Source organism: Pimephales promelas, chromosome 22 (assembly GCF_988280905.1).
Source record: "Pimephales promelas chromosome 22, fPimPro1.hap1.1, whole genome shotgun sequence".
Taxonomy (NCBI): domain Eukaryota; kingdom Metazoa; phylum Chordata; class Actinopteri; order Cypriniformes; family Leuciscidae; genus Pimephales; species Pimephales promelas.
This window is the reverse complement of record NC_142790.1, coordinates 28,584,989-28,606,486: the sequence shown is the minus strand read 5'-3', so window position 1 is coordinate 28,606,486 and position 21,498 is coordinate 28,584,989. Positions and strand designations below refer to the sequence as shown.

At 37.0% G+C, this 21,498-nt stretch overlaps 1 protein-coding gene across 6 annotated transcripts in view; it reads left to right on the top strand.

Moving 5' to 3' along the window:
- The window catches only part of slc12a7b (solute carrier family 12 member 7b), a 61,020-nt gene that overhangs the window by 9,911 nt on the left and 29,611 nt on the right, over positions 1–21,498 (top strand). For 4 of the 6 annotated variants that reach the window (XM_039684500.2, XM_039684499.2, XM_039684503.2 and 1 more), the window contains exons 2-3: positions 19,972–20,066; positions 20,705–20,836. In XM_039684500.2, coding sequence (XP_039540434.2) covers positions 19,972–20,066; positions 20,705–20,836 — 227 coding nt within the window. Of the gene's footprint in view, positions 1–2,062; positions 2,305–19,971; positions 20,067–20,704; positions 20,837–21,498 lie in introns of those variants that run through there. The other 2 variants (XM_039684501.2, XM_089125585.1) reach the window with 2 other exon arrangements.

Sequence of the window (21,498 nt, the reverse complement as noted above, 5' to 3'; positions counted from 1 at the left end):
TCCTTGAAAAAATACATTCATGCCTTAAAATATCTTGAATGTAACTCGACACCCTTACCTCATTTAATATTCATGGTTCTATTAATATGCAAATGAGCACTGCCGCCACTCACTCACTCAGAGATCCACTGGTTGACGATCACACGTTGATCTGATTGGTTACAAGGTCGTTTGTGACGTCAGAAACACCAGCGATTTTACACCGTGTTTTTGAGACTGGCTTTGTCTTACTCAGCAATGCTGTCGACTTATGAACTTACACATGGTGTGTGTTAAAGCATATTTAAAACACCACATACACACATAAACAGCATTAACAGCTGGATTCACACCACAGGGGGACTTTAAGTGAGCAGAAGCAGATCCATTATAATATATATATATATATATATATATATATATATATTACGTAATATAAATTTAAATAGTAATGTATACTTTTCTATTTTTCAGTTTATTTCAGTTTACCATAAATGTTTGTCAGTACATCAGACAGTAGCCATTTTTCAAAGACAATAGAAGTAATTATGAAATCAAATTCCATATAAAGATATACTTAGGTGGATCCCTTAAACACTGTTAAAGTTGAACTAATTCCATTTAATATACATTTAAACCGTAATATATTTTACTTTAATTGCCGAAAATCATAAAACCTTACTTTCAACTTTTAATGAAGTTCATTATTACTGACGTATACTTCTTTTTCACAAGTGTTCAGTGTGAATCACATTTAATAATGCTGCAGATTTTCCTGATTCCACAAACCGTCTTTTAAAAATTTCACATCAACAACTGCGACAAAAGTTGTTTTAGCAAACAATTATTGCTCTTTTAGGTTTGGTAGATTTCACTGAATTTTCTTCTGTGCCACACACTTGTCATTTTCTTTTCTAAATGTTTCACAATGTAAAACTCTTCGATGTCTCTTAACTGTTACATGTGAATCTAGAAGTTTCCACGCAGCCAGTGCAGACATGTCTTACTGAACTAAACTGCATGTCAAAGGTCATGATGTATGAAGCACGACAACTATTGCAGCCAAAACATCCCACCGTACAGTGTGTCAAGTCTCATATTTATTGTTGAACTGCAGAGCTATGCTGTTTGTCTGCTTTAATGACAGGCTGCTCTATTGCTCTAGTGCGAGTGTGTTTACACATGCATACACACAGGAAAACGCCTTGAATCGCTGCTTTGATGTTAAAATGATTTCGTAAATCCCGGGATAACGTGTAGATTTACTAGTCTTGTAGTTGTTTGCGAACACGGTTAATCTTTTTGGCCACTAATGGGTTTGCAACCTGTTTTACAGCTGTAATGTGGTGTATAGTACTGTTCAGTAAGAAATTAAATCTTTTATTCATTAAATTCATCAAACGTGATAGTAATTTAATTTCAAATAAATGCTGTTCTATGAACTTTTATATTCATCTAAGAATCCTGAACATAATTCATAATGTTGCTTTAGGAACTAACTATTAAATAAGCTTTATATATATATATATATATATATATATATATATATATATATATATATATTTTACATTTATTCATTTAGCAGACTCTTTTATCCAAAGGAGCACAACAAGCAAATCATTTTGTTTTATTTTATTTTAATTCATTTTTATTTTATTTTATTTTATTTTATTTTATTTTATTTTATTTTATTTTATTTTATTTTATTTTATTTTATTTTATTTTATTTTATTTGTACCGCTGGGCGATACAATGGTATTTATGTGGCAGAAGAAACTATTGAGTTATTGAGTACCGATTTAACTACTCTGCAACTACTTTTATTTCATTTATTGTTTATTTTAATTCAAGTTATGGAAATGTTTTTTTTTTAATAGTTGGTTTTAGTTTTAGTTGCCGATAATAACCCTTCTGAACAGGAGGAAGTCTCTTGAAAAGGATCTTAATCAATATCTTCCTTTATCTGGTGTCTTGTGTCTGTGGAGGTTCTGCCACAGTCGAGGAGAGCAGATGAAGCTCATGTGCGGAGAGGACGGCCCACTGGGCGGAGCTTCCATGACTCCTTATATGGGCGAAGGCTGGTCACATGATCAAGCCGGTGTCAAAGAGATAGGAGCACAACTGGGAACTTCGAACCACAACTCAAGCCAGCGCAGAGGAGGAGAGTCAGCGTGTGTGAGACACACAGATAAGGAGCAAGACAGACACATGCTGAGAAAATGCCCACCAACTTCACCGTGGTCCCCGTGGAGGACGGCAGAAAGCCCGCTCAGAGCGACTCGGATGACAACAGCGTCCTGAAGGAGGAGGATGAAGAAACCGTAGGTGAGGCTGGGAGTTTTCTAGACGCAGTGTGTGAGTCCAAACAGCCCAGCTGGAGCTCGTGTAACGCTTCAGGTTCACTGTCCGGAGTTTGTTTGTCTTTCTCTCTCTCTCTCTCCGCGCTGAGCGAACACGCCTTCTCTCTTTCCTCTTTTCACATGGGTGAGAGGAGCATGTGCTGAACACTAGCTCACGTGATTGTTGTTTCAAACTGTTTCTTGTATCTTTTCATTTAATACTTCTATTAGTGCACTTCATCACTAGAAGTACTGGATTGAGTCAGTACTGCACATGGCAGCAGTGTGGACTTATTTCTGCATTCACTGCATAGTTTAACAGCATGTTTCCTGAGCCAACTAAAGCAGGGGGTGTGTTGAATATGCATGAAAAATTCACTGGGAATTAAGCTGGCAATATAAAATGAATCATCATTTGACAACTTTTGCAATCCTTTGTCTTTAAGACAGAAATGTTGGTAGTAGCATTTCATATTGAATATTCCTGATTTGGCATTGGCAGGCAATAACAGATGCAGCATCATCATGAATATTTTAATGCACTTTTACGTTTTCTGAAAGACTTTATTGTTTTGTCTTGTGGAGGAATTGAGTAAGAAATGTTTATAATAGCGTTTAATATTTAAAGCGGCACAAATGGTGATCGAGTTAGTGAGTTTGATTCATTAACGTGAATCAGTTTCAGTGAATCAAGTCTGAATCAGAAAACAAAAACGACTTAAAATGTTTTCACAAGCCAGTTAAAACATTTTATTTATATGCATTATTAAATTGCTGCGAAATGAAAATTATTAAATAAATTTAGCGAAAACATTTTGAGGAAGAAGCATGGATTATGTTAAACTAGTTATTTACAGTATTTTGCTTAATACATTACACGTTTAGAGTTGATTTGCCTACATGTGTTTGGAAAACAAGTTATTTTAGAGCAAAACCTAATTATTGCGACGTATATTGAATATTGTCTGAAAACAAAGACATTATTCTTTCCAGTTATAAACTGGACCCTGTAAAGACCACAGGTCACTGAGTTCATCTCTATTGAATCTCTACAGAAACGAACCGTTGTTGCATGTCGTGCACCAGCCGATGGCGTTCCTCCTGCTAATTGCTACCCTGGCTTACAATTACGGCCCAAATTTTCCTTGCTCAGTAGAGAAACTGAATGCATATTAAGGGTTATGTAAGCGGGCAGTTTTCTGTTGTGCAACGGCTGTTTTTCTTCCCCGTCTCTCCTGTGAGATGAACACCGACTCAGATTCCAGTCAGCGCTATTGATTTGTCATGTTGCTTGTTCGCTGTTGGTTCCCGCCGGTGGGAGTTAAGACTCCACCCTTCTCATTCACCATAATATCTGGAGCTCTTTGTCTTTATTTCTTTTTAGACTATATGAAGGACACGGTGTCCGTATAGAGTTCCCAGTCCTCGTCAGAGATAAGGACGCTCTCACTCCCTGCGTTTCTGCTTGATTACATATTGCTAGCATACAGCACATCTGTATCCAATTATTCCACATCTCCACCCATGGAAAAGTCAACCTGAAAGTGAATAACAGAGGAACTGTAAACCCTCTCAGCATGTACTTTATCTCCTCAAAGCATTAAGCTCAGCGAGAATAAATACAGTTATGTGAACTTGTGTTTTTGGGGTTAAGGAGGCGACCTGTCTAGAGTTTTATTAAACGCTTGTCAGAGTTGCAAGCACTCATGTGTGATGATTTATGAAACCGATATCCACAGAAAAACAGGTTTAGTGGATTTCGCTTCACATTTCGCTGGTAGTGTTTTTGCTGATTTCAACAGCGCCAAGCAAGACGATTATTAAAATCATCCACGTCCTAGTGTGTATTTAAACAGCGCCGTGCCTATGATAACCGTTGTTAGTGGGTCCTGAATTATAATTTTTGATGATATCAGGCAGTGATTCATGATTCCACCCTTTATTACAGTACATGACTTCTGCACAACTAACATTTTAGATGCCGTCGAAATGCAATGATTTTTTCTGTCTCCAAGTACAGTAGGCAGTGTTTGTTTAATGCACAGGGAGGATTTTAGAGGTATGCATGTGAAATAATGAACATGGTTTGATGAACTCATTTTTAAAGGTTAGTTCTCGTAATGACTGAGGGAGGCTTCATCTTTCTGTCAACGATGGGTTACGAAACCATGGACACTCGGAAGAGAAAGAAGTCGAACTGGGTGTGCTCTGAATTCTTGCTTCTTTGAAGAGATGATTTGTGTCAGATAGATCGAGATTTAATATAGCAATAAAAGTGAACAACATTCCTAAATAAAGCTTAGAGGATGCGGTATAAAACCTATGTTGTTCATAGCCTAAATTGTGATTGGACGAGCTGTGTGTAAACAATTAAGTTCCACATTGTGCCTAAAAAACTTCCTTAACTTTACCTTAAATGTTTTATATTTTTATAATATTCCGTTTTGTTCTGTCGTTTTCACATGCAAATAAAGTAACGCAGTCCTTACCATTGAGTTCCATGCAAATCTACAGTTTAGAAGTTATAAATGATCAGTTGACACACTCTGTTATAAATCTAAAGAAAGCCTGGTTTTCAGCTTTATTTGATGGATATTCCTGCATATTCACGGCTGTTTGTTGTCTTATACGCGACCTCTTGTCTTGCTCAGACCTTTTTCTCGATATCAGCAAGGACTTCTCGTCCTTCAAGGATGTGTTTAGGAATTTTTTTTTTCCAGCATTGCTTCCCATGACGGCATGATCATGTCATTTTTCTCCCCTGACCACTGACGACTGTAACACCATCCAGATGTGGAGAATGTAGAAACCCTCTTGTGTGTTTGTGTGTCAGCGTTCACACCAACACCCTCTTCACACACACCACCGCCTTCAGATGCGTGTGCTCGTGAGAACCAGACGCCATACATCAGATAAACCACTCGCTGTGTGTTGTGGATTTCGTAATAATTCCCCATTGTTTCTTCTTACACATCTGCCTGCATTTCGTAAAGAGATGGTTCACATAAAAGTGGGAATTCTCACGTTATTTATTGACCCGTGTCATTTCAATCTCATATGCAGGTATTTTTTGTGGATCACAAAGAATTTTATGTCAAGTTAAGTTGATGAAAATTTCTTTTAACCTTAAAAAAATGCAATGTAATGTCTAATCCAATTTTCAATCAGTCTGGAAAATTTGACTTTTTTTAAATGAAAATACTTTTACTTGACTCAAAATTAAGCTAATGCTTAAAGCAAGAATAAAAAATCTGGCAATTGTGTAAAAAATCTTATTTCAAAGGAAAAACAAGATTATTTTTCTGACCCCATTAGCTGTATTTTCTTGTTTTTTAGCACATTTGTATACATTTTATAGAAAATAAGACTCTATAAGCTATTGTAAATGGATCTTGCTTTAAGAATGTTTAGATATGTTGGACAAGAAAAAAAATCTGAATAAGAACATTTTAGTGGTAAGGAGAAGTGTAAAGATTGTGTTTCACAATAAAAAATAAACAATATATGGGTTTGGAATGACATAAATAATGAGAGTTAAAATTTTGGGTGAGCCATTAATTTAATATTAAATGGATACTTCACCTCTGGAAAGATGAATGTTTATTTAAAATGGGTAATGTATGTAGAAGAAATATGAAATTATTTTTGAATTTGGAGCTTTCTAGACTGAGAAAAGCCAGAAAAAGTATTTTTTGGCTTATGTGGATGAAAGACAACAACTCCCAGAATGCACTTGCTTCGCTGCCCTATGAAGGCCACGCTTACCGGTAACAGAGCACAGTAGTTAAACAACTTTTAACTTTTAGAGTAAAATATATACATATTTTGACATTTCTTGATAGTTTAGGCGAGATTTTCTCAATGTTTAGATTTTTTTTGCACCCTCAGATTCCAGATCTTCTAATAGTCATATCTCGGCCAAATATTGTCCTATCATAACCAACCATACATCAATGAAACGCTTATTTATTCAGCTTTCAAAAAATGATCCAGTGACTGTTTTGTGGTCCAAGGTCACAATTGTGCTTGATACAACCCGAATCATAACCTTAACCCTGTAGTTAATTATTATTACTCACTTAAATATATAGGACACTATAACTTTTAAACATAAATCTCTCGTCTCAGGAGGATATATGGGTGGAGCACAGTAATTCGAAAATACTACAGGTTTCCTACTAATACAAAGCTTAATGCTAAATCCTGAAGTATCCCGATTCTGAATGAAATGCGAACGCCAGCAGGAGATGACGTTTCGATGAGGATTGCTGAGCACATTTCTCGCTGGTTTGTTGTCATTCAGAATCTTGTACTTCCTGTTTCCTGCAGCCCAGTTCTGCTCACATGTGCTGCGGCCGATAAGACCCTGTGTGTGTTTGCTAGTGTGTGTGTGTGACACATTAAGCGCTGACCTGCCGGTTTGACATCCTTTGCCGGCCGCTTTCCCTTTCCCACCTCGAGTTCCTCTGGAGAACAGCTTTCTAAGCGATCATTCATTTGTAAAGCCTAAAAAACTGAGAAAGCAATGGCCAAAGCTCTTCTCTTTAACAGGTTGACGGCTTCCTAAGAAGTCAACGGCCTGAAGTAACCTTAAAGTTATGAGCGTTTAAAGCAGATATTAGGACACACTAAATGTCCTGTTGCCTGGGAAGAATTTTAATGTTTTATAGGCTCTTTTTTCTGTCACATATTAGTCAGATTATGTACATTTTACCTAAACCACTGTCGACAGAGGCAGTTTTGTTCCTCGCAGAGCGACATGTTGCCGCTTATTATAATGCTTTATATTGAAAACAGGACAAAAATATCTCGATCCACACCTGCCTACTTTTATTAACTCCATAACCTGGATCACTTTATGAGCCAAGCTCATATTATAAGCGTTTTTGGGCTTGTTGTTTGAGCTTGGCACATAAAGTGATCCAGTTTATGGAGATATTTTGGTCTTGTTTTTAATATAAAGCATTTATTTTGGGTAATAATGGGCTTTTGTGCGTTTCACTTCTCCACGCGTTTTGAATTTCATAATAATTCCTCATTGTTCCTCCTCGCACATCTGCCTGAATTACTTAAAGAGATAGTTCACACAAAAGTGGAAATTCACACTTTATTTAATCACCCATGTCATTTCAATCTCATATGCTGTTATTTTTTTGTGGATCACGAAAGTAGAAGTTTTCTTTTGAAGCCGTTCGACGGGTTTATATGAGGAACAGACCAAAAACTGATGTTATTCATGGAAAAACATATTTTAGTGAATAAAGACTTTATTTTAAAGTATAAATTTCAGCCTGTTCCTTACATGAAGCTATAGAAACATAGCTCTTGAGTCATATGGATTACATTATGATACTTTTATGGTGATTTTTTAGTAGGGATGCACGATATATCGGCCAGCATATACAGTATGTTCATTTTTAATGTTATCGTTATCGGCCTGGTATGAAAATGTGGCCGATATATTAAAGCCGATAAATAATGTATTATTCCCTTCAGCTGAGACACTTGTTGAGCACTGTTTATGTTTTTGGATTTCTTGAAATATGATTAAAATCTCTTCAAAAAATGAAAATACGCTTCGGTACAACATGTGCAGCGCAAATCTGTCATATATCGGCTATACAACACTATAATGAGAACATCATTATAATTGTGCGCTTGGGACATGGATTTAATTGTGAGACTTTTGTTTTTGTAATCAGGCTCTCAAAATTAGATAAAGTTCGATCAGTTATCTGCTTTCAAATATAAAGAATTATCGGTATCGGCCAAAATTTTCATATCGGTGCATCCCTATTTTTTATTTAGTATTTTTGCCTTGTTTTTCAATGCAAACATCTAACCGTACATAAATCGACACTGTCTTGTTTTCAATATTAAGCTTTGGATTTATTTCTGTTTATTATGAGTTTGTTCTTGTTCTAGCAAAATCCGGCAGCACAAACCAGTCATGCGCTTTGCATGAAAAGCATTTGAAAATAATCATAACAGGTTCCTCTAAAGTGTGTTTTTGAGCACAGACCTTCATGCAAAACGCCACTTAGTCCTGCTGTGTCACGTCTGTAATCTAATCTTCAGCATCCAGTCGTGCAGAGAGAGAGATGTGGACGGGAGAATCCGTGATGCGTGTGATGTTAACAGACCGTCGGCTCTGGACTCTGAAAACAGCGAGCTTAGGGAACACGTTGTTTTTGTTATTCGGTCGTCTCCTCCAGTAGCCGCTCTCCCTTATAAACGTGGGTTTAATCAGCGCTTGTTATTCCCCGCTGTGTGCGCTGATTCACTGCTGCCATTGCATCAAGATGTAATCGCTCCTCCACTTTAACAGCTCCGGCTGACGCACACCAATGAGTCCTTTATATACCAATTATATACCAAGTGCAATTCGGCTGCTAAATTTGCATAAATCTATGACTTAGATGAGTAATAGTGTAGTTTTTTAAATCAGTAGTTTGTGTTGTTTACTGTTGTGTGACCTGGATGTTTTCCTGGCTGCAAGACAAGATTCCCTTGAACTGAAACAGTCTTGATGAACAGACGGATTGTAACTCAAGTTAACATGTACAAATGAAATGCCCTTTTATTGTCACTACACATGTACAGTGAGATTAAAAGATCTTTTCCAGAGATATAATTAAATAACCACATAGAAAATAATTCAACATGTTATATGCTTAATTTAAATGGTGTTTTGCCTTTTTAATCAATTATTCTACTCTTTTTCCAGCGAGTCAAGAAAAAGAAATCACTTCTGGTTCAGTCATTACACTGGAAAGGGAAGCTGAAGGCAATCTGCATACTGTACATACTGTACATACTATACATACACTACATGTTCAGGTAACACACACCCATCATTCCTCAGTGTTTACTGTCTCCCTCTGCTGGAGAAACACGGCTTATGTTAATAAATACTTTTAGAGATATGAGATATTTTCTGCAGACATATAAGGTACTCCAACATTTACAAAATAAGACAAGATGTCTGAATAAATAGATGTAAAATCAACAGAAAGGTTCAAAGTAGCAACACATTAATGCATACTGTTGTTGTGAGCTTCATCTGTACGGATTTGATGATTCGCTGAAGTCATTTATAGGCTGATGTGTGATTTCTGTTCTTATAATGCACAGTGTTGTGTGAAATAACATCCTCATGTCCCAGTTGTGTGTGTTCTGCGGGGTCAGAGGAAGTGAGTGATATGAAGAGTGTGTGACAGACAGAAATAATGCCTGTTAGACAGAACTGGAGATTGCAGTATTGAGCTTCAGACTTCAGCTCGTCTTTGCCTGGGTATTATAAGAGAATCGCAAGCTTTAAATCTGTCTCTGAACGGGTCATATTCTACAAATATTATTAATATTATTATTTATAATTATATAGTAGTAGTAAATAGTAGTAATACAAAAAAATCTATTATTGTTATTAATAAAAGTTATTAGAATTGTAAAAAATATTGTTGGTTTGTTATTAATAATAATATTAAAATTACATAATATTATTGATATTATTATTATTATTATGTTAACAAAATGCACTACTATTGTTATTTTTTTAATAATAATAGCAATACTAAAATTATATAATATTGTTGTTGTTCTTAATATATTAATAAAATATAGTTTTAATAATTAGTGGTGCTTGCTGAAAGCAAGGCAACACTATTACTATTGTGTTTTTTGAGTCGGCCCAAAAGTTTGGCACGCTACTCCTCCCGCAGTTTTTGTCACACACCCATGAATGAGGTCTCAAAACGTGCGGAATATTCGGGAATGGTGTGCTATGACTTTTCTAAGCGATCGGGGGTACGATGTTCGCCCGAAGGGCGAACAAATTTCCCAAAAATCCCATAGACTTAACATTGCGACAAACTTTGACGACTCATAGCTCCGAGCGAGAATTTCACAGAAGCCTGCGATTCACCACATTTGAAGAGGCTGACAGGCTCTGTAAGAACATACCTCACAATGGGGTAAAAGTTGCACCCCTGGGGGGCAGGAGCTGCCCAAATTTTCCCCCATTGACCCCAATGTTATTTAAAATTTCTAGTATAACATTATACTATTCCAGGAAAAAGTTTGGCGCACTCCTACGTCCACAGTTTTTGTCACAGACCCATGAATGAGGCATCAAATCGTGCGGCCTATTGAAGAGAAGTGTCCTATCACTTTTATCAGAGATCGGGGGTACGGTGTTCGACCCAGGGGCCAACAAATTTCCAAAAAATCCCATAGACTTAACATTGAGACAAACTTTGACGACTCATAGCTCCGAACAACGATTTCGGAAAAATGTGTGATTTGCCACATTTGAAGAGGCTGGCAGCCTCTGTAAGAACATACCTCACAATGGGGTAAAAGTTGCACCCCTGGGGGGCAGGAGCTACCCAAAATTTTCCCCATTGACTTACTATGGTGAAGGATGTCCCATCAAATGCATGTGTTTTTCCTACTATGGTAAATTGCATAGGGATTTTGTATTGAACATAGCTCTGGATCATAGTGTCATAGAGACAAGGGGGCGGGCTCATTTTACTCAGACGACCAATCAGTCTCTCAGGATCATTGTGAAGCTATCAAGCCACGCCCTAGCAACCATATAGAGCACCTTAGCAACAACTCCCATAGACTTCCATTGAAAGAGATCAAAGGGATATCTCCGGATAGAAGTGTCATAGAAACACAAGGGTGGTCTCGTTTGACTCGGGGTAGCAAACAGCCAATCATGAATCACCTCAACAATTTCTGGCCACACCCTAGCAACCATTATCGAGCACCTTAGCAACCAAATTTTAAAGAGGGATATCTTCCATTCTGAATGTCATACAGGCTTGGGAGTTGTATTATATCAATTATACTGACAAGCAGCCTTTGGAGATTCATGATTGGCAGCTGCCAAGCCACTCCCTAGCAACCAAAAAGAGTACCCTAGCAACCATTTTGCAAGGCCTACATCTCTGCATCAGAACATCGTATAGAGATGGGGGTTGGTTTATACATTCACATTGACTTTGGAGCTTCATGATTGGAAGCTGCCAAGCCACTCCCTAGCAACCAAACAGACTACCCTAGCAACCATTTTGTAACAGCTATATCTCAGCATCAGAACATTGTATCACGATGGGGGTTGGGTCTTTTGACTCATGCTAGCACATAGAACTTTCAAAATGCTAAACATGCTAGCTGTGAATAGCTACATGCTAATATTGATTAGCTAAATGCTAAATCATGCCATGAACAATATAAAAACTCTATAATAACCATATGTGAACACTACCAACCACCTAGTAATACCATAGCAACTACCCAGAATATCCTAGCAACAACCTAACAACACCCTAGCAACCACCCAGAACACCCTAGCAACCGCATAGCAACACCCTAGCAACCACCTAGAAACTATCCAGAACACCTTAGCAACACCCTAGCAACCACCTAGCAACACCCTAGCAACCACCTCAAACACCATAGCAACCACCTAGCAACACCTTAGCAACCACCCAGAACACCCTAGCAACCACCTAGCAACACCATAGCAACCACCGAGCAACACCCTAGCAACCGCCTAGCAACCATCCAGAACACCTTAGCAACACCCTAGCAACCACCTAGCAACACCCTAGCAACCACCCAGAACACCCTAGCAACCACCTTGCAATACCCTAGCAACCACCTAGCAACACCCTAGCAACCACCCAGAACACCCTAGCAACCGCCTAACAACACCCTAGCAACCACCTAGCAACACCTTAGCAACCACCGAGCAACACCCTAGCAACTGCCTAGCAACCTTCCAGAACACCTTAGAAACACCCTAGCAACCACCTAGCAACCATCCAGAACACCCTAACAACCGCCTAGCAACAACCTAGCAACACCCTAGCAACCACCCAGAACACCCTAGCAACCACCTAGCAACACCTTAGCAACTACCCAGAACACATTGGCAACCACCCATAATACCCTAGCAACTGCATAGCAACCACCCAGAATACCCTGACAACCAACTAGCAACCACCCAGAACACCCTAGCAACCGGGTGGTGAGTTTTGCCACTGCAAGCACCACTTCACATTTTCGTCTGGAAATGTACATTCTAGTTGTTACTAGTATTATTTTGTTAATAATATTTAAATAATATTTATATTCATATTTAATATAAATAATATTATTATGACTCTCATTATTATTCCCTTTTGTTGTCAGTTTTGGTGATCATGTTGATAATATTTGATCAAAAACGTAATCAAATATGTTTTAAATCCTGGTTTGATGCGATTTATTTCTGTTCTGATGTTTTGATCTGATTTTGATAATGTCCTGTTGTGATGTCAAAGCCTGATGAGATGCTGCAGTTCACACTCATAAAGCTGGAGTCACCGGGGTGTGTGTGAGAACTGGTCTGGTGTATCTGTGATCGCTGAACTGGCCCAGTACAGCCCTCCTCCCCACGCTATCCCAGCATGCTCTGTTACGTCAGCAGCGCTGCCTATAACTAAAGCTTTAACGAGAGCTGCGGGTCCACTAACAGCGACCAGCCCACCGAGACATATTTTAATTGCACATGGTGAAGATTTCACTTGTGTTTGTCATTGTTGGGATGTAAAGCGAGGTTGTGCACCCTCCCTCATGTTTAGGCCTGTGTTCAGGTCAGTGTTGTAAATGAGTAGTTTCTGTCATGCGTGGGCCGCTCTGCTTCAGGTCCGCTACGCTTTATAAAAGGACAGGATTTGGTTAATCTGGTTAAGTGATTACTGCCCAGTTCACATGCTGATGAAGAGTCACTAGACGACCAGCAATTCATGTGTGAGTCGTTACGTCAGTTCCTGCAATAAAGCAGTAGTGTGTGTGTGTGAGGCTGTGCTGTGTGTGACTGCTGAACACTTCACTATATAACACCACCTCAACCGCATCAGTGCTTCAAAATAATAATAATGCAATATTACAGACTCCTTTTTTTTTCTGGAAAATATTAGGTTGATTGATTTGCTTAATTATATATATTACATATTGGTACATACATACTAATATATGAAGAGTTCAGATGCAAAAGCCTCTAAATGCCATTTGAAATTTTCTTCTTTATTGATGATTTTTATCAAACTTGTATATTTAGGTTCAGTAATTTCACTTAAATAACAATTAATAGGTAATTATCATTGCCATTTAAGTGAAATTACTGAACTTAAATATACAAGTTTGATAAAAATCATCATTAAAGAAGAAAATTTCAAATGGCATTTAGAGGCTTTTGCATCTGAACTCTTCATATATATATATACATCATTTGTTTAATATAATATGAATTTAATATGCATATATTACAACCATTTAAAAAGGCAAAAAGATGATTAATAATAAAAAAAAAAACTTTAAAAACTGTATTATACATTCCTTAATGTTGATTTAAATTAAATATGATGGGCTTGCTTTGCATCAACAATTTTCATTACTAAATAAATAAATAAATAAATATTTTAATTAATTTAATTATCAAATGTAATATATAATTGATTATTATTATTTTTTTTCTCTTTTTTAGGGACATTTTTGTTTCTTTAGAATGATAAACAATTGTGGATATCAAGTGGCATCCCCAACACACGGCCGATGCGTATCATTTTTCTCGCTCTGTTGTATCAAATATGCCTTTTAGAAAATGAAATTGTTTCGAAATGATTTTTCGCAGCGTTTACAGTCACACTGACTTAGCTGACGTAGCTTTAGTGTGGAGGAATGCCATCTCTCTCTCTCTCTCCATCAATCACTTTCCTACCTTTATATCTCTTTATCCCTCTCTCTCTCTCTGTCTGTCTCTCCGCTCCTCCCCCGTGTCTGCGTGAGTGGTTTAGATCAGGGATCAAGCGCTCAGGGACTGATGTGTGTGTGTTATATTGGCGCTGATCATCAGAGCGCACTATAGTTGAGTTTTGTCCCAGCGTCCTCAGGCTTCAGGGGACACCGGAGACCCTCTCTCTCTCTCTCCGTCAGCATGGACCCGGGCTCCAGCTCCTGCCCGCGGGGTAAGTGACGCTCGCGCCCTGGACTCACGCTCTCTGGTGCCCGTGATGCCCGTGGATGTTGCCCGAGATGTGTAAACTACATTTTAAAAAAGTTACGGGTAACTGGAATTGGGTTGTTCGTGTTTTAATGCTAATATAGAACCAGCATAGTTTAAATGGACTTTTTGAAGGTTGTGTTGCGCTAGAACAGCTTGGGTAGACGATATTTAGTTGTTTTAATGTCGTCAACCAAGAATATGCCCTGGTCTTCATTTGAAGTTGATGTTCTGGACCTTCACAATCAGCTAGAATTCGATATTTAGTTATTTTAGTGTTGTCTGAGTAACTTTTCATTCAAAGTGACTTCAAAATGAGGATTACAGTGATCTTGAGGAAAAAAGCAAGAAGTGCATTTTGAAGGATTTGATGTGATTGGTTGTCTTGTTTCTTTCTTTTGTCTGAACGTCACAATCGACTAGAATGAGATATTTTGCCGTTTTAATGCTGTCAACCAGAACTGACTTTAGTCTGAACGGGACTTTTGGATTTATTATTTTTTTCGCAGATGATTCTCAAATGAGGAATATTACAAGCTATTCTATTTAAAGAGGCAAAAACACAAGGAGAGCATGTTGCTTTATTAGACATGAAAATGTATTTGTGCAACTTCACAATTAGCTATAATGTGATCAAACAGAATATAATCTTTTCTAAACTGATATTAATTGACATTTGTGATTAGATGCATTGAGTTAGTCTTACAGTAGCACATTATAATTGCTGTGGCGGAGCTAGAACATGATATTTGTACTTTTTAATGTTGTCATCGAGAATATAAACTGCATGACGTTAAACATTTGTGACTAGTTTCATTGAACTAGTCTTAATTTACAATGGAAATGCAAATGAAATTGCTGTTTTGAAACTTGTCGATCATCTAGAATGAGATATTTTGCTGTTTTATTGTTGTCAGCCAAACTTTTTCTAAACCAACTTCAAGTTGCATTTGTGTGACTACTATGGTAGCTGCATTAATCTAGTGTCAAATCTTAGTTTAGTAGACGTGTAATTATGGTTCATAAACTTCATAATCAGAGATATTTTAGTGTTTTAATGCTATCAATCAGAATATTACCAGAACATCTCTTCTAAAACTAGCTTGATGCAACTTGTCACTACTTTAAATCGTCTCTCAAAGTGAGTTTAGTGACTTTCTGGATCTTCTTAGGCAAGACACTTTGGATATTAATGTTATGAATATGACCAGAATAGGTTTTTCGAACTTGTCATATAGAAGATAGGTTGGTGTTTTACTGTTGTAAATAACAAACATCTCTTCTCAACTTTGACTTTCAAGTCTGAGATCAGTGTTGTCTTTGATATTTTGGCATTTAATGTTGACGATCTGCAGTAACCAGAGAGCGTTTGCATCTCTATCATCTGTTATATAGACGTCTTCATGGGCTTATTTTCTTCGCCAGACTTCTGGCCTTCTAATTGCTTGACATCCGTGTTGGATAAAGGGATTGTGTGACTCTTTCTGCCTCCGTCTCTTGCACCGTCAGCCGGTGTAAAACATAGACCGTAGGCCGCTTAGAGATCAGAACAAGAGAGAGCTTAGCTGATATAAATAGAGTATGTGGCCATTTATGACCATAGAGACTGTGATTCACAGTACCTGTTAATGTCCTACCTGACGTGTTCATTTCAGCCTTTCTTGCAACAACTTTGTGCATCTGTTGTAAAAGAAATTTCTTAGTTGTTCTTCTTGCAAACTCCAACTTTTATGTTTCTGGAAAGTAAATGGAAGTCCTTTTCATATAAGGTTTGTTTCTATATTGAGAGATATCTCTCAGGTCCACTGGTCCATAAAGATGGGGTGACGTTCAGGTGGAGCGGTTGTCTGTTCTTTTGTTAAAAACGATAATAAATGCCTCCGCTGTGTCATCTCACGAGCAGTTGTCGAGGGTTTGGTGAACTCAAGCGCTTCAGGGTCTGCATTGGGTGATTACGAGCTGTTAGTATAGATGGTTATTTTATTATTATTTAATTTATTATTTATTTAATTTATTATTTTTATTTTGTGAATTTTAGTTGGTTATATATATATATATATATATATATATATATATATATATTATCCTCTTTTATTATGTGCTTTTATTTATTTATTTATTCTGTTTTTATTTTATTTTATTATTAATAAAAAATATTATATTATTGTTCATATTATTTTCTGTTTAAATATTATTTCCCCTCAATTATGTGTAAATAAGGTCTCAGATCCCCTCAGGTTTTTATTATCTTATTTTATTCATTTTATTTGGTTTCATTTATTTTCTTAAATCTTATTTTGTTTTATTCAGTTTTATTATTTTTCCATTCCATTTCATTTTAAAATTAAAATATTTATTTTATTTTCGATTTTTTTTTTCCCCCTCAACTTTGTTAGTTTATTTTTCTTGTTTTTTTAATTTTTTTTTTAAATTTTTGTTTTTGTCTTTTGTCTCCTCCAGTGTTTTCCCCCTCGGTTTAAATGTTTTTTTGTTTTTTTTCAGCATTGTCTCCGGTCCCTCAGGGTTTTATCGTTCAGCAGGTGAAAATTGTGTGTCTGATGACTTAAAGTAACAGCACAGTCTCCTCACCAAGAGAGATGAATGATTCCTCAAACACAATGTTGTCATTTAATAAAGAAAGGTCACTTTTATTAAGATCAGTCATCATTGCTGTGATCACCAGCATCCAGTTTAGTCTCAGGCGTTACGAAGGTTTAGAGATTATTGCTAGATTTGATCTTTGATTTCCATGTCTACATGAATTCGAGTGTTTGTAAACTCGCCTGGAAAGGGCATCATCTTAAGTCAAGGACATGCAGTGTGGCGCTGCTGATTGGATGAGCTTGAGGATCTTGTTGGTAATTTTGGCTGGCACCATCATCGCTGCGTATTCTGCCGGGGTTTAAGCTTTATTAATTGTTTTCTTCCTGCTCTCCATTTTGCCCACTCACTCACTCACTCCCCATGTGTTTCCATCCCTGGATGAATGGACTCTGTGCCGCTTTTCACCAGTTGAATGAAGGCCTGTGACGTCTGCAGTGATATAAGCATATCTGTAATCTAGGCCATTCTGATGAAAGTGGATCACGTCTCGTGAGATTTGTCATACTGTATCAAGTGTCTGCAGTCAATGATGCCATGTGAACATGAACAGTAGAATAAAATAATCATTTAATGCCAAAATGTTTAATGTTTTGCTCATGTGGTTGAAGGTCAAGTCTAACTTTTGTTGTCCTGATTACATTCTCCGTGGATCTCCACTATACACACAAACGTCTCTGTCAATAAAAGTGGTAAAGGCCCAAAATAAAGTTTTTACCAAATACTATTAGCTAATATTTAGAAAGTAATCATAAAATCAAACAATTTTCTTAATGCATAGACTTAAAATCTAAGTTCTGTCCAACTTTTTATTGTTAAATATCTGGTGTCGTTCTGAAATATATCAGATAATGGTAGTAAAATATAGGTTGCAAACTGCAGTTGTCATTGATTTATTGACGATAACAGCGGCTGCAACACAAATAGAGTTGCTCAACGTTTCTCATTTAAAACAGGGTTACACTTTTCGTTTTACTACTACATGTCAACTAGTAGTCATTAGAGTATTAGTAGACAGCTAGGTCTGGGTTACGTATTAGTGTTTACATATAGTTGCAAAGATATAGTCAGTAGAAATCTGTTGAGGAGCATCAAAATAAAGTGTTTGCAGACAGTCTACTAATACTCTAATGAGAGTTAGTTGACATGTAGTTGCAAAGTTAGTTAGTAGAGTGTCTAAATAGTGTTACCTTAAAAAGATAACTTAAAAGAAACCATTTGAATCTAAATGTGCATATGGTCTGAAATGCTCATGAGACATCCTGGTTTCTGATGAATTCTGGGATATGAGATATCAGGTGTCTCATGAGTATTTGTTGTCTTAGGGCTTGTATCTTTTAAACAGTTGCAGTTGCTTTGATACTATATGCTAGTTACCAGTTAAACATCTCAACCCCACGGACCGTTGGCTGAACGGCAGATGCATAAGACACACTTTGAAGTCGTCATCTGATTGGTTGAAGGAGACGTGTGCGTCGCGTTTTTTGACGGTCCGACTGGAAACAAATCCCCTCGTGGAAGAAGAACTTGCAAAACGTTCTTGAATGAATCATTTATTAGATGCGCATCTGCCTGTTATCGCAAGGACATTGACTTTACATTTTCGCACCCTTAAACATAACGAGAAACTAAACGAACTGTGATTGGTTGCGTTACATGTCAGTCAAACGTCCTCTTGGGCGATGCTTGGCCAATGAAAGCTGTGATAGAGTCGAGACCTTCTGCCGTCAGTCTGAAGCTCTTGGCCAGGATGTTTTCTCTGTAGAACTGCCAAATGGGTAGTTTGAATGCACTTAAAGATGCTTTGAATGAAAGCATCCATGTATTCAGGTGAATTTGAGTACTTCAGACACAAACATTATAGCGTAAATGTGTGTCCAAACAATCTGGACTAGTTTCAGACTAGTTTCCAAATGCACTATTGTTTCAAGCTGTATCAGAAAGTCCACATCCATATTAGAGCATCTTGTGTTTTTATTGCATAATCATACACAGATTTTGATCGTCACGCTGGTCACGTTTGCAGTCTCTGGCAGGCTTTTTTTTTTAGTTTACCATTAAACATACTCTTGGACTTTGTTGTTTACAAAGTTAAACAGTTCAAACATTTGACTTGGTGTCGTGTGCCACTGCGCTGTACATTAAAAAAAACAAAAACATTTTTTTATGTTGTTTTAAAAACATGAAAATACTGTTTCACTTTAGAAGTAAAGGTTCTATATAGAACCCTACAGTTCTCTATTCTCTTTATGCCAGAAAGGTTCTATTTAAGGTGGAATGCCTTAAATGATTGCATAGGCTGTTACTTTCATGTTAACGGGTTGTTTACATGTTTATCTGAGCTGTTTAATTAATAAATTTGATTAAAATCGAAAAATCCATAAAAATATCCAATGATGGGAAAGTCTAATAGGCTCTATATTAAGCACCTGACGGAACCGTTTGTAATTGTATCATGTATAATTCAATGTGTTGCTCACCATTGTAATTATTAGTAAAGTTTACTAGAGATTTTCAGAGTGTAAATTGTTTAGTTTAAGCTAAGAGCCTCTTGGAACAGTCTCTCTAAATCTGCGCTGAAATGATAGGTCTGAGGATGTGAATAAAACGATGTAATCTGAACCAGCCCAGTCCAGATGTTTATTTAAAATCACTGCAATTTAACATCTATATATAACCACAAACCCAGGCGGATCAGTGGCGAGCGACGTCCAAGTAATTTCATGTTTTAGCCGATCCGTTTCAGTTTTTCTAAGCGCTTCACGCCATATGTCACGCTCTGCTCTGAACATCAGTTTGACTGGTGAAGCGTACATCGATCGCCATCATGCTCTACTTAAAGCAGAATCATTATGTCTGACTCACAGCAGTGGATAGGAAGTCAAGTCGAGTTTTTCCTCATCTACCCACAGATAACAGGCCATAAACACCTCTCAGTTCTGTTAGCAAACAGCGTTTAGTAATCATGTCTATCTGTCTGTCTTTCTAATACAGGTGATGGAAACCCAAGGGAAAGCAGTCCGTTCATCCATAACACAGATGATTATAAGGGAACTCTATATGATGGGAAAAACATGGCACTTTTTGAGGTACTGTCTTCAAACTTCAGTGGTGTTCACATTTCAATATGATTGAATATCACTGCATGTTCTTTCATTAACAGTACACACACAAAAAATAAGATTTATATTTTTTTATATTTATTTAATACTTCAGATTCATGTCACAATTATGCACATTTATCCTCAAATTTCCATCAGTAATCAAACTAGACATTTGACTTTTGTCCTTTTCATTATTCTTAAAGCTGATTCTGATTAGTTTCTAAGTAAAATACTAATTACTAATTCAATATTTGAATATTACAATAAATACTACATTGATGTGTGCCTTACTTAAGTAAATAATGTAAATAATATAATAATTCCAAATCTATCTGTTCTTGATCATTTATATTATTCTTTTCAGTCAGAACAAACTTTGTGTTTATTCTCAAGCCTATATTTGCCATCAAGCCTGTTTTCCACATTCCCATTTCATGTTTATGATCACAATTCATGGGTCATGATGTTTATTTTTGTATACTTTTATGATTTCGGACTGACAAAGCTGTTATTACGGCCTTTGATTCTGGTCACAGCGTTTATTTTTACCGTTGTGGAGGTTTGAAACGAGTCGGTTTGCAATACAGCGGTTTCCATCAAACACGTGACCTTTACCCTTTCAGGAGGAGATGGACAGCAATCCCATGGTGTCGTCGCTGCTCAGCAAACTGGCCAACTACACGAACCTCACGCAGGGCGTCCGAGAGCACGAGGAGGCCGACGAGGACGAAGGGGCCAAGAAGAAAACAGTCAAGGTAACATACTTAAACATCATAAAGACAAGTATTTGACCATTTCCTTTATATAAATTGATTTTATCTGCAGACGTGAATGAAAGCAGCAAAGCTTTTGTGTCTGTGTCCTGTAATCCAAAACAAATCAGACACACATTCTCTACATTCTTTCAGCCTTTGTTGAAAACACGACAGGAAATGAATACAGGTCAGATTGTTTGGAATGTCTTGGACGTTCTCATAGTTCCTTTGTTCTTATAAAGAGTGATGAAGGTTCTTTATTGGTATCGATGGTTCCGTGAAGAACCTTTAACATCCACACAATCTTCCTATTGTACAAAAGGTTCTTTCCATTTTTTAAATGTTCTTCACACTGAGAAAGAAATGTTCACTGAAAGGTTCTTTGTGGAACCAAAAATGGTTCTTCTCCACTGGAAAAATATTTTTTTTCTTTTAACGAGAAGTCTTTCTACTTTAAAATTTCACATTAAAGGAGTAGTTCACTTTTGCTGATAATTTACTCGTGCCCATATCATCCAAGATGTCCACGTCTTTCTTTCTTCAGTCGAAAAGAAATTAAGGTTTTTGATGAAAACATTCCAGGATTTTCTCCATATAATGGACTTCAATGGGGTCCAAACGGTTCAAAGTCCAAATGAGAGTTTCAGTGCAGCTTCAAAGGG